The sequence below is a fragment of the Silurus meridionalis genome, chromosome 17, assembly GCF_014805685.1.
Source record: "Silurus meridionalis isolate SWU-2019-XX chromosome 17, ASM1480568v1, whole genome shotgun sequence".
NCBI lineage: Eukaryota > Metazoa > Chordata > Actinopteri > Siluriformes > Siluridae > Silurus > Silurus meridionalis.
This window is the reverse complement of record NC_060900.1, coordinates 20,436,070-20,448,145: the sequence shown is the minus strand read 5'-3', so window position 1 is coordinate 20,448,145 and position 12,076 is coordinate 20,436,070. Positions and strand designations below refer to the sequence as shown.

General features: G+C 37.9%; 1 protein-coding gene across 7 annotated transcripts; it reads right to left on the bottom strand.

The window, feature by feature from the left end:
* Nucleotides 1-494: 494 nt before the first annotated feature.
* On the bottom strand, nt 495-11,466 carry zgc:136971 (S9 family peptidase). Of its 7 annotated transcripts, none has more exons than XM_046872124.1 (25): nt 11,320-11,454; nt 9,512-9,591; nt 9,405-9,437; nt 9,251-9,329; nt 9,017-9,160; nt 8,072-8,198; nt 7,811-7,886; nt 7,639-7,714; nt 7,437-7,555; nt 7,126-7,260; nt 6,587-6,678; nt 6,476-6,513; nt 6,226-6,347; nt 5,594-5,654; nt 5,073-5,167; nt 4,906-4,963; nt 4,705-4,793; nt 3,556-3,694; nt 3,362-3,445; nt 2,989-3,069; nt 2,803-2,891; nt 2,371-2,564; nt 1,974-2,076; nt 1,738-1,844; nt 495-1,455 (listed from the first exon to the last, which is right to left on the bottom strand). In XM_046872124.1, the coding sequence occupies exons 4-25, from the start codon at nt 9,255-9,257 to the stop codon at nt 1,347-1,349; spliced, it is 2,145 nt and encodes a 714-aa protein (XP_046728080.1). In that variant the 5' UTR covers nt 9,258-9,329; nt 9,405-9,437; nt 9,512-9,591; nt 11,320-11,454; the 3' UTR covers nt 495-1,346. The 7 variants fall into 7 exon arrangements, with proteins under 7 accessions (XP_046728080.1, XP_046728078.1, XP_046728081.1 ...); XM_046872122.1 differs by having other exon boundaries at nt 9,251-9,308; XM_046872125.1 differs by lacking the exon at nt 9,405-9,437.
* Nucleotides 11,467-12,076: the final 610 nt, after the last annotated feature.

The following is a 12,076-nucleotide window of genomic DNA, read 5'->3' as shown; positions in this document are numbered from 1 at the left end:
ACTGAAAGCAGATGCATGTAATTTTTTACATTGATCACATTTTCAAGGCTTCGCTGAAGACTGATGAGGGATTTTCAAGTTCGCTGCAAATACCTACAATCCTGACTGAGTCTATCTGGAGTTAATTTAACTGCATGTAATCTGTTTTCTGGGAACTGATAAACCAGAATCCATAAAATTTGGTGAAAATCATTTCTGAATTAAAATGTTTTTTTTCCCCCTCAAGCAGTCTTTCTGAAGCAGTCATTTTAAAAGATGATTTCTCTTGTCCGTGAAATGCTTTTGAAGCACACACTGCCATTTTTCTCTTTTTTTTTTTTGTTTAGCCAGTCTAAATGTCAAAAACGTATCAAAGTTTGTTATATGGCTAAATTTGGTTGTCTACATTTACTTCAATCAGCAGCAGTTTTAACCAGCTGCAATGGAGTAATTTCAATGAAAATAAACACTTATTTTATTTACATTTCTTTTGTTTCCACACTAAGTGAAAAAGATTTTTTCCTCATAACTCAGATTTAATGATTTTCCAAGTTTTAAATCTGTCACATTCAACAGATCACTTTACAAATGCACAGGCAATGACGGAAACACTAAAAAAAATCTTGATTTAATTGCAACTAAAAGAACACACACACAAAAAGGAATATATTTATACGAGTCATATACATTTTAATGGACAACCTCAGCTTCTCTGGCTTTGTTCTGTGTAAATGAAAATGGAATGGCAGGTCTGCCTCCTAGTGGTTAGCATTAGTATTAAATGGCAACCAGAAAAGTGTTGCAGTCCTTGATCTGATCTGAGTCAAGCCAACAATCTGAGTCAGTGGGGGAGGTCAAATTTGGCAATATGTCAGACTTCACCACATCGCAACTTTAGACACAATATAAATTTAATCACACAGTGTGGGGCAAGAGCCTATCCAGAAAAGGGAGAAAGAAAGGAAGTGAGGTCCGATCCAACAGACGAGCTACTGTAGCTCAAACTGCTGAAGAAGTTAATGCTGTTAATGCTTGATGGGTCATGACTGTTTTGGCAGCAAAAGGGGGACCAACACAATATCAGGCAGGTGGTCATAATGTTATGTCTGGTCGGGTGTATATTTGTTATATTTTAGCATAGTTACATTGGTATATCAATGGTTTCACTGCTATTTAGGCATCTTGTCCAATCTGTAAAATGTGGCTTGAGATGCAGCCCTGAATCTTTAGTAAATGTGTCCTCCTTTTCCTGCTCAGCCTTCATAGCTCATGCTCTTTAAGTAGCACGCAACCGTATCTTGCTTTCCAAAGTCTTACATTTAGCAGCTGCAACCATGTCGATGTCTTAATAAAAACCAGGAGGAAATTCAGTTCAGATTTAAATGCTGTTTGAACCAGAGGGCAACATTGAGAAGACAATCTGACTGAGTTTCCACTTTAGACAGGGAATGGCCATCACCGTCATACCACAACAACCTGAGAGAGAAAGAGTGAGAGAGTCAGAGACAGAGAGAAAGAGAGAGACGGAGAGACAGAAAGTAAAAGACACACAGAGAATTCAATATAGGAAGTGCACAGGTTTTCCCAACAGCAAACTACAGTGGTACCTTGACCTACGCTCGTACCTCAATTTTTTACTCGCGTAACAAAGCAAAAAAACGACCGAGTGACGACTCGTACCTCGGAAAACCCGTACATTAATGCACTCGTAGGTCAAGGTACCACTGTATTCATTATGAATTGTGTGTGCGTTTCTACCTGACAGGTGAATTTCTGCTCTTGAGGGCTTTGTAAAGCTCCAGACCTTGATATGGCGACACTCTCTTATCCTTGGCACCTAACATAAGCAACACTGGAGTGCGAATCTAATTCACACACACACACACACACACACACACGCACACACTTTAAGGAATATGCAGCATGCAACAGGCTATTTTCAGTAATGTAGTCATAGAAATGTTTAGCAAAAATGTGTGTGCGTGTGTGTGTACCTGGGCTGCATGAACTATAGGTGATTTCTCCAGCATGGTGGTCAGAGCTTGTGAAGTGGGCAGCTGGTCAAAGCTATATTCCAGTCCAACAGAGGAATATCTCCTGAAGAGTACAGCAGAACACATATCATCTAATTTACTACAACAATATAAACATCATCTACTGTCCGAAGCAATGCTGCTATCTGCTACAGTCAGAACTAAAACATGAGATTTATTAAGCCTGATTGATCATTTTAAGAACATACTAAATGTAAACCTTCATGATAATTTTTATTAAACGCTTAATAATTTATACCTGTAGACTGTAATCTCTGCATTAAAACCTTCAGCTTCTAGGGTCTCATTAATTCACAGGTTCTACATTTTTTGTGTACTTAGTTCGTAATAAATATACCAGTCAGTGATGTCGCTGGTTCCGAGCAGTGTGGCTGCATTGATGACAGGGTTCCGTGCTGCACATGCTCTATAGAAGTCTGGATACTGACCAACCAGATGACAGGCCAGGAATCCACCATGAGACCCACCCATGACAGCTATCTTATCAGGGTCAAGGGACTTGTTACTTTGCAGGACATGCAGCACAGCCCTCTGGGTAAAATAGAATAGATGGTAAAATAAATAATTAAATAAAACTTATAGATTTGTGTTAAAGATTTTGGCTTTTTTTCCACCCATGAGTTCAAATGTAATACATTAACAAACAAACAAAAAGTACATACATGTGATTTATTAATTATTCTACGAAAATGTATATAAAAACAATATATTTGATCACTTGCAGATTGTATGCGATTAAACACACAGGTTTCAGCATCTCTGCACGAACCTGTACGTCTTTGACATCCTGACTGCCGATGTTTCCAAGGAGAGAATCGATACTGTCCTGACCAAAACCAGTGGAACCTCGATAATTAACTATTCACACACGCAATTATCCAGTTATTCATTTAAGGCTTTAACCACATTCATAACTAGGCCACAAATATAACAATCACCGAAATGTAAAACTCACCCATAAGTACAGCGAAACCCAGCTTGGTCAAAGCTGCAGCAGTGACGTTCCATTCAGCAGCAAAATGAGAATGAGGTCCTCCTGCACACAAAAAATTCTAATCAAATGTGAGGTCATACACGTTTAAACAGTGAGAATGGCAGGCAGTGAAATGCTTTTTACGACTGTTCAATAAGGAAGAATGTACATGTAAATGGAAATAGAAGGAGAATCTAAAAAAAATATATAAAATTAAAATATAAAGTATCAAATTATAATATATACATGTAAAATCTAACTATAAAAAATACATAAGATACAATTAAATGTCTGAATTCTGAAATATTATCCTGCTGCTGGGAAAATATACAATGTAAAATATGTGTGCCTGCACCATGAATGAAGATGACGAGAGGAAACCTCATAGCCTTAAAAGAGCTTGCTGGCTTCATCAGCATGGCACCAAAACTTAAGCCAGCTAATGAGAGAGAAAGAGAGAGACAGCAAGAGAGAGAGAGAGATAGAGGATTAAGTTAACTACATGTTCTAATTCAGCAGATCTAATTCACAATCAGACATGATACTCACAGAAATGGTGGTTTTCCTCTTCTGGTGTAGGAGCGATTATCATCAGCTCCCAATCAAAACTCTCATGTGTATTAGCGCCACCCAGTTGAGACCATTGTACAGTTTGTGTACACTTTCCATAGGGTATAAATCCTGCAATCTACACACACAGTAAATATTTTCAATAGTATACACATCTATATTTCATGTAATACATTTCTGTATAAAAAAAACGAACCGTTTTTACCATCAACCTCAATTATAATGAACGTCTAAAGATCTTTTAAGACTTTTATGCTTTTAGGCTGATCTCTGACACCATGTATTATACAGATTAATTTACAACTGAACACATAGACTGGACTTATTCAAGTATTCAGTATTTATTCAAGCTTTGTAGTGTCTGCAGAGGTGGACAAATCATTCGCAGGGCATGTGCAACAAGTAAAATTCACTTCTATACTGGCATAGTCACATGGATTATAAGTAAGATCCAGGCTTTTCTTTTCAAAACTTACATTTGTTTTGTGTGTTTTACCAAGAAAGTGCTTCACGATGATGCATCTCACCTCAGTAACTGTAACTATCATGCACATTAAAATCCCACAGGCTGCTGCACTACACGTACAATCTTTTCAGAATCGGAAACATGCAGGTTTGTGCACTGACAAATATAACATACTCAGTTTAACATAAGGAGAATACATCAATTAGATAGAAATAAATAATATTTTGACTTGTGGGGTGAGAGCAACACAGCTTGCAGACAAAACATTCGGCAAGTACGTGGTGACTTTTTTCAAGATCATTTAATAGTTTACCAGGAAATAATAAGCACTATTGAAACACAAACTTCGCCTTTGTGCGTATTCATTGACACATTAGTTTCTTTTAGCCTGTAGTATGGATTAATTTCTTTTACCACCTGGGTAACACCCCTGAGTCAAACTGCCCTTGTTGTAAGGGAGTTCAATGTTTCATTTTGCATAAACAAACCTGTGTGGAATTTAATTACTAAAGTTATATACACTACATACTACTTTTACTATTACTTTAAATGACTATAAACTGTTCAGTGGTATAATACCTGATACAGTAATTTACATTAAGAGTCATGTTAAATCATGTGCTCTACAGGTAGTATGTGTGGTAGGGTGTGGTCAGGTGTACCATGGTAGGTGGGTGATTAGGAGAAGAGCAGGACAACACCATCAGGTCTTTCATTACTGCCAACAGCTTCACACTCCCAAACTCTTTCCCTGAGGACATACATACATACAAACTTAAAACCAAACATCAATCAAAATGAACACATACCGTTAAATAATTCCGATACACACGTGGCAACAAGAAACACACATACATACATACATGCAGTGTCCTGCAGTGGTGTTACTCTTCCATTTTGTCTCTCCACTGAGAACAGCAACTAGCAGAGCAGAAAACATGGGTTTCTTTTACAATATTCAGCCTGAGAACACAAACAGCAGGGTTCTAGGACATTCCTTTATAACCTGTGCATTTGTTTTTTTCTGTACCTTGCTGTTTTCACAGGCGCTGCTAAAAAAGATTCGCTCACTGTCTGAAGACCAGCAATAAGGAGGAAGAGGTTCATACAGACCCATAAACTGACCTGCATACACATTGTACATATTTGGATGTCATAGCACGTACAGATAGCAATTACAGATTTCCTAAAATGATATCCAATTCCTGAAATAAAAATATCTCAATATATCAATGTGGCAGCAGGCGTGCGGAACAGGGCCTGTTTGCGAATGAAGGGGGAGCTGGATGAAGCGAACGGTAAGAAGCACACCTGCATCTGATGAAATAATCAGTCAGTCTGCTCTGTTGCAGTGATAAAACGGAGAGTACACAAGCAACTCATTAGATGCAGGTGTGCTTCCCTCCTCTCGCCTCAGGAAACCTCAATCGACTTGCTTATAGTATAGCAATGTATCACAAAATATCGTATCGTAACCCCGTATTGTGATACATGTCGTATCGCCAGATTCTTGCCGATAAACAGCATTAATGCCTGTGTGTGTGCAGGTACCTTCCTCTGCTCTTCTCACTACATCCACCAAGACTGAAGTAGTTCCGTTCTTCATGTCATACTGAGACAGACAGACAGACAGACAGACACAGAGAGAGAGAGAGAGAGAGAGAGAGAGAGAGAGAGAGAGAGAGAGAGAGAGAGAGAGAGAGAGAGAGAGAACTGAATCTGATCTGCTAGCACTAAAGCCTGTCTGTGTATGTGAGCAGATGAAAAAGTGATTCATGTGTAGGCCAGTGATGATACAAATACACAATATCTCACAATATATTTTCGGACATGTCACAATTGCTCGAATGTGCCTTTATATGCTTGCTTGCATTTTTACCAAACTATAAATTGAATGATCAACTCAAATTATCTGTACAGCACTTCACAGAATTATAGAAGATAAAAAATATAATTTTTTTATTCATACAATTAACCCTATATCTTTATCATTGTTGTTATCCTGGAAAGGAAGCAGATGCTCATATCAGTGCAGCTGTGTAAGTTTTATAGTATAAAGCTTAAACTTTTCCCCCTGCCAATTATAGGAACAAGAAATTGCATACAAAATTCCATTCAAATTACCAGAACATCCTTATTCTAACCATCACTGCCATTACAATTATTTGCATAAAAGTGTTTACCAGCATCATGCGGAGACATTGATGATGTGGGCCGAACGCTTTTCCGTGCAGATAGACCAGCCAGAGAGAGTCTGGGCTCAACCGAGGACTCATCACTGAGCCGGAATCACATGACAGGAGCTCTAATATAGGTCAGAGGTCAAACACAGAGCCCAAAAATATATAGTATGCACAGTAAATCATAAATGCAAGGATTATTTACAAAACCGTGTAGTCCAGGTGGTTGTCAGTCACCTATAGCAAATCTTACCACAATTTCCATTCAAGTCAGTGGAGAAGACAGCTGATCTGAAATAAAATAAAGCTCATTAATAGTTAGAATTTATAGAAACAAGTAGCTGTGGTTAGAATGCTAACTCACCTCCGATTGGAACAGAACTTCAGGCCTAGCCGGAATGGTTCATGCCACCAGCCCACGAAGATCACTGCCTTGCCATCTCCTGTCCACAGGGCCTGAGTGACAGCACTTACAGGTGAGTGAAGTCACAAAAACAAAATGATCTACATTGTTACTGCAAGTTTAACTCAGGTTTACATTTTTCCTCTCTTTATATAAACCTGACGCAACTCATCAGCTTCCACAAATGGTCAGGTAATGTGGTTTTGGGCCCGTTTTGACTGCAGAAAAGTAGAAAACAATTAATAAAAATAAACAAAAAATTGCAACTATGACCAAATTTATATGAAGCCTGCTTCATATTGGTTTTCTCTCTTTCTTGTGGCTACCTGTTCTGTGTGTCATGCAGCTTCTCCCTACTCATGAAATAAATCTGCCATGGCCTTCAGCTGAGCATGACTTCAATATCTGTTTCTGTCTTCGTGCCATTGTGTCACTGACATCGGAACAGGACAGAGCTTGGGAAGTTTTGATTAGAATATAAACTATCAATAGTCGCTAACCTGTCCAGGTGACACATGAGGTGGGACTCCAGGACACAGGGTCACTTCTCCTTTAGATAGATTTGCAATATACAACGCTGGGACACTTTTACCAACCAGGCCCTCACCCCAGTCCTCCACATATACATTCTTGTCCTGAAAACCAACCACACGCAGGCTCACAATTAAGAAAAACACTTTATATGAAGTAAAACCTATATCTAGTCATAAGATGATCAGTTTTATTACATTAAAAACAAATACATATATATAAGTTAAGACTATTTGAGATCCTTCAGTATATCAGAAAGTAGTAGAAAAGATCTACTTACCTCTTCTTCAAGCACACCCAAACTTCCACTGTCCTTGGCTGATAGCCCTGCCCTCTTCTTCTCTGCTATGTAAAGTAAATGTTCCTCACATGGGGACCAAACTAGACAGGCAAACTGTGCTGAATACACAAACACACTATTAAATGTAATTGCAGGACCAACATCCCAAAACATGATAAGCGTTACACAAAGGTGTCCATACCATCTTCATAGACTTTTCCATGTTTGTTCATGGCTGTGAGGTCCAAGCTCCTCTCCAGGCCATTGCAGCCCCATACCTGAGCATTGACAATTTACCCAAGTTAAAAAAAATAAATAAAAATGCCAATCAAACACGATAGCTTAGTGCTCTATTTTTGCATGGTCATAAATACCTCAAGATACTGACACCCCACGCTATCTCGGATGACCGCTCGACGTCCTCCAGAGGGGGCGTGGCTACTAAGCAGCCTGCAATTTTAAAAAGATGTGGCTTAAAATACAAGATATTTATGTGCATTTGAACACATACAATGTATGCATATAAAAGTGTGCATGTTTATAAAAAGTCATGTTTTTTAGGTTCAAATGGATGTTAAAGTGCACAGGTCACTCATACACTGTAGCTTTTGGGTGTGTATGTGCCATAGCCTTACTCTCCATACGTGTTTATTGAGGGTCCCAGACACACAAACTGTTCCGGAGTATTTTCATTACAGCGAAGATTCCAGTGCCGACTAAAGCGCAGTCTAACGCCTCTGTCAACATCACACTGACTCCACTCTGAAAAGAGAGATGTATAACTTTTCCTCAAAGAGAGACAGAATGAGAGAGTTTCCACACTGCACCATGATATACTGGACACTGGGCCTCATTGGATGCATTTGTAAATTGTTCACAAGAGCATTAATGCAAGAAATATTGTATTTAAGAAAAAAAAAAGTAGTTGTAATAAACATCCATTTGGAGACTTTGTTTGACAAAGGTTTGACAATTCTGAATAAATTCATTTCAACTATATACCGTAATTTCCGGACTATAAAGCGCACCCATATATAAGCCACAGTGTCTACATTGAAACCAATGAACATTACACAGGCTTTAACAAAAGACAGTGTCTGTTACACGGTGTAACGGGTGAAATATGTTGTGGCTCCTTTAAGAGCAGAGCGGCATTTTGGGAATATCCTGCCGCCGCATTTTGCCGGTATTACTGCATGTGTGCAAGACCGAGGAATATGTCCTTATTATTTTCTGATGCTCATTTCTAGGTTTCTTTGACTAACCCGTAACGCTGTTGCCAAGAAAAATAAAAAAGCACAAGTATTGAAAACCTGTCTGTGCTTATATGATTTCTTTGCCATGCAGCTCAGAACACAGGTGAGGTGCGTTTTTTTGTTTCCGTTCAGACATTTCATTGGTCTAATTTTATGTCGCTCAGTTGTTTGGCTTGAAGTTTGTGAAACCGGGAAAAACCCAGGAAAAATCCATAAAATAGCCGCTTCGTTGTTCAAAACGTGGGAAAAAAGTAGCGGCTTATAGTCCGAAAAATACGGTAAAGAGTTTAATTCTGTTAATGCAGGGAACAAGAAACTACTCACCAGTGCTTATGGTGAGGTTTTGGGTCTTGGTTTCTGACCCGATGGCTTTTTCAGTAGTGATGCAGGCAGAAACAGGAACGGGATATCTGTTATAGCTTTTGAACACATCTCTGATCATACCGTCCTCCATCATCATATCATTATCTACAGAAAATACAAGAAACTCATGTTCAGTGGCTTTACTGACTACACACCAACTCCAATCAATGCATCATAATTTACATTTACACTTACAGCTCATATCAGCTCAGATAAATCGGTTTAGCACTCACTCACAAGACTCTTTTACAATCTGTTGAAAGATTGTGTAAAACTATGATGGGAAAACAAATAAATAATACATATATGTACAAAGTTATGTGATGCTTAGTAAAATAAATTTGCATACCCACTTAAGGTTCATGAGCTTAAGGCTGAACCCCTGCAGGCAGAAATCATCTTTGGTCATGTCAATCATTTTTCAGATTTTAGTATAAACAATATACTATGCCTTACTTTTTTTTTTGTCCACTTGTGACCTCTGAAGCACTGAAATGGGCTGGAGCTCTGGTCACAATTATGTCAGGCTGTATTACCTGTATGAGTCAATAAGATATTATATATAAATTTACATTTGAAACATTTTCCCTTTAATTTTCTGCTCGACTCTCAGACATCTCAGCTTCTACTAGATGACCAGTATTTATACAATTTTGCAGTTGTATTCTTGGTTGTATTTAGAAATTGGTTATTGTTGGAATTATGTTAGATGTTAAAATGGCATTCGGTTTTGGATTGACTTAATACTAAGCAGGAACTTGTTTTTATTTTTTGGAAACTATTTATTTCGAACCAAAAATCACTTGCAGGTATATGAGCCATGAAGAAATATTGTAGTTAGATGTTAAATCTGAACAAGGATCAGGTCTATTCAGTCTTTTATAAACATACATTTGTGGATGTAGTTTTTCCCCTATCAAAGTGTAATTTCAAAACATGATCAGGCTGGGGCTTTGAAAAAAGAATCTGGAGTTGGTTATTCTGCATGTTGATGTTACAGAGGCTTGACCACAGCAGTCATGTCGCCTAAATTCTTTATTACACCTTTATCCTTCATGTATCCAATGGGGACAGGGGATGGGACTCCAGAGTCAGTCCAGTAAATGTCAGTGTACTAATTTCAGCCATTTATTTTCCTTCATTTTTTCTGTAACTACAGCCTTGTACCTGTACATTAATTCTACTTATTTATAATAAACTTATTTCTAGCCCTGCAACAACTAATCAATAAATAATAATCAATAATAAAATTCGTTGTCGATTAGTTGGGCTGCTAAAGTTACAGGTTAGCGTGACGGCAAGATAACACAGCCGCTTGCATCATCCAATGCATTGGAGCATTTTATATTAAACGCAACAAAGAAGACTGTAACCTGAAAGTTATGCAAGGCTGAGCTTGTGTGGTATGGAAGTACAACAGTGATGCACGAGCAAATTAAACGAAAACACACTGGTGAAATCATGTGAAAATGGTCTAGTTTAATGAATTGCTATTGTGTAAACTTTTTGTAACTTCGGCACAGTCACACTGGATCTGTTCAGTCGTGACTCGAGAGCATTAGGTTCAGCAATCAGATCGCTCGCATCATAGTGTCGTGATGGATTCCATTAAACCGGTGAAATCTAAAAGCAGCAAATAACAGCATGGAATTTTTACGCATTTGTACACCAATGCATATTTTTCCGAAAAAGCCTGTTAGCTTTCAGCATTTCTCCTTTATAGAATTTTCAAACCGTGATTTCCTGCAGCTTTACTACGTCTAAATGCTTGTATATTTAATTTGTGCATATATTATTTTATTATTATACAAAATTAAATGAATTAGATATTCTAGCTGCTCAGATCTTTACAAATTAACACAATGTCTGTTTGGGTTTTTTTTTTTATAAACAAAATGGTTTAATGGTTAAGGATGGTTGTCAACTTGCCCCCTGCAATTCTCATTAAAAACAATGCAAATGTTAATTTACACAAATTGCTTCAAATGTCCCATGCAATCATCAACACTCACTATAAGCTTTTTTATCAAAATTAAAGACAGTTCAACTCAATATGTTGCTTTTGCATTTTTTAAGTACATTGTTACACATAAATACCATAAATTAGTGTTTTATTTAGTTATAATAAGCAAAACATAATATTTTTCACCCGATTGTTCGAAAAAACATGTTGGTTGCAGCCCTACTCATTATTATAAAATCTTATGTTAGAGAAAACCGAATTTAATGTTAAAACTAACCCCTTTAGTAAAGATCATACTTACAAAGTTTAATATCAGACATTGCGAAAATGCGGATGCGGATTTAAAGGATTCATAAAGAACGTCAATAGTGAACGGTCACGCGCACACTGTCCAGCAGCTCCACTTGTGTTTGTGGCCGGTGTCTGCTCCTTGTTCTTCTTCGCGTTATGGAAAGATACATCTTCTGTTGCGCGTTACCGCCTCCTAGTGGAGCAGTTGTGTATTAGCTTAAAGACGGCTGTATGGTTAAGCATGGGGCAGTGATCTTTTCGTCCACTAGGACAGTAGTTGCACCACGGACCAGTTTCACGCATATAACTTAAAACAATAATGTGCATATTATATTACTAATAAACATACAATATGATTGATTATTAATTCATTTATTATATACAGTATGTAATGAAAATGAAACTCGACTCATTGGTGCATAGAAAACAACTGTGATCGGAACAAGTGTGGAAAATTGGCATTGGCAGAAGTGATCATCTTTCAAATTATGTGTCAATAAAATAGTATTAAAATTAAATTGATAAAGTTTTTGTTCTTTCTGTGTGGCCTTGGGACCTCTGCCCTAGGGCCTGAACAGATGAATGACTTTCTCACTCACACACACACACACACACACACACACACACACACACACACACACACACACACACACACACACACACACACACACACTTGTTTTTGCTACATGGTGGGGACTCCTGACTGGGTGGTTAATTGAGGGGACACCGATTTCTAAATACATTAAGGCCACAATTTTAAGTCAGAC

Bases quoted from the DNA above. Each gene is read 5' to 3' on its own strand.
- zgc:136971 (XM_046872121.1), bottom strand. The intron at 4,794-4,905 runs GTATGTATGTAT...GTATGTCCTCAG, and splicing joins ACCACTGCAGGACACTGCAT to GGAAAGAGTTTGGGAGTGTG. The intron at 2,077-2,370 runs GTATATTTATTA...TGTACTCTTCAG, and splicing joins ACCAGCGACATCACTGACTG to GAGATATTCCTCTGTTGGAC.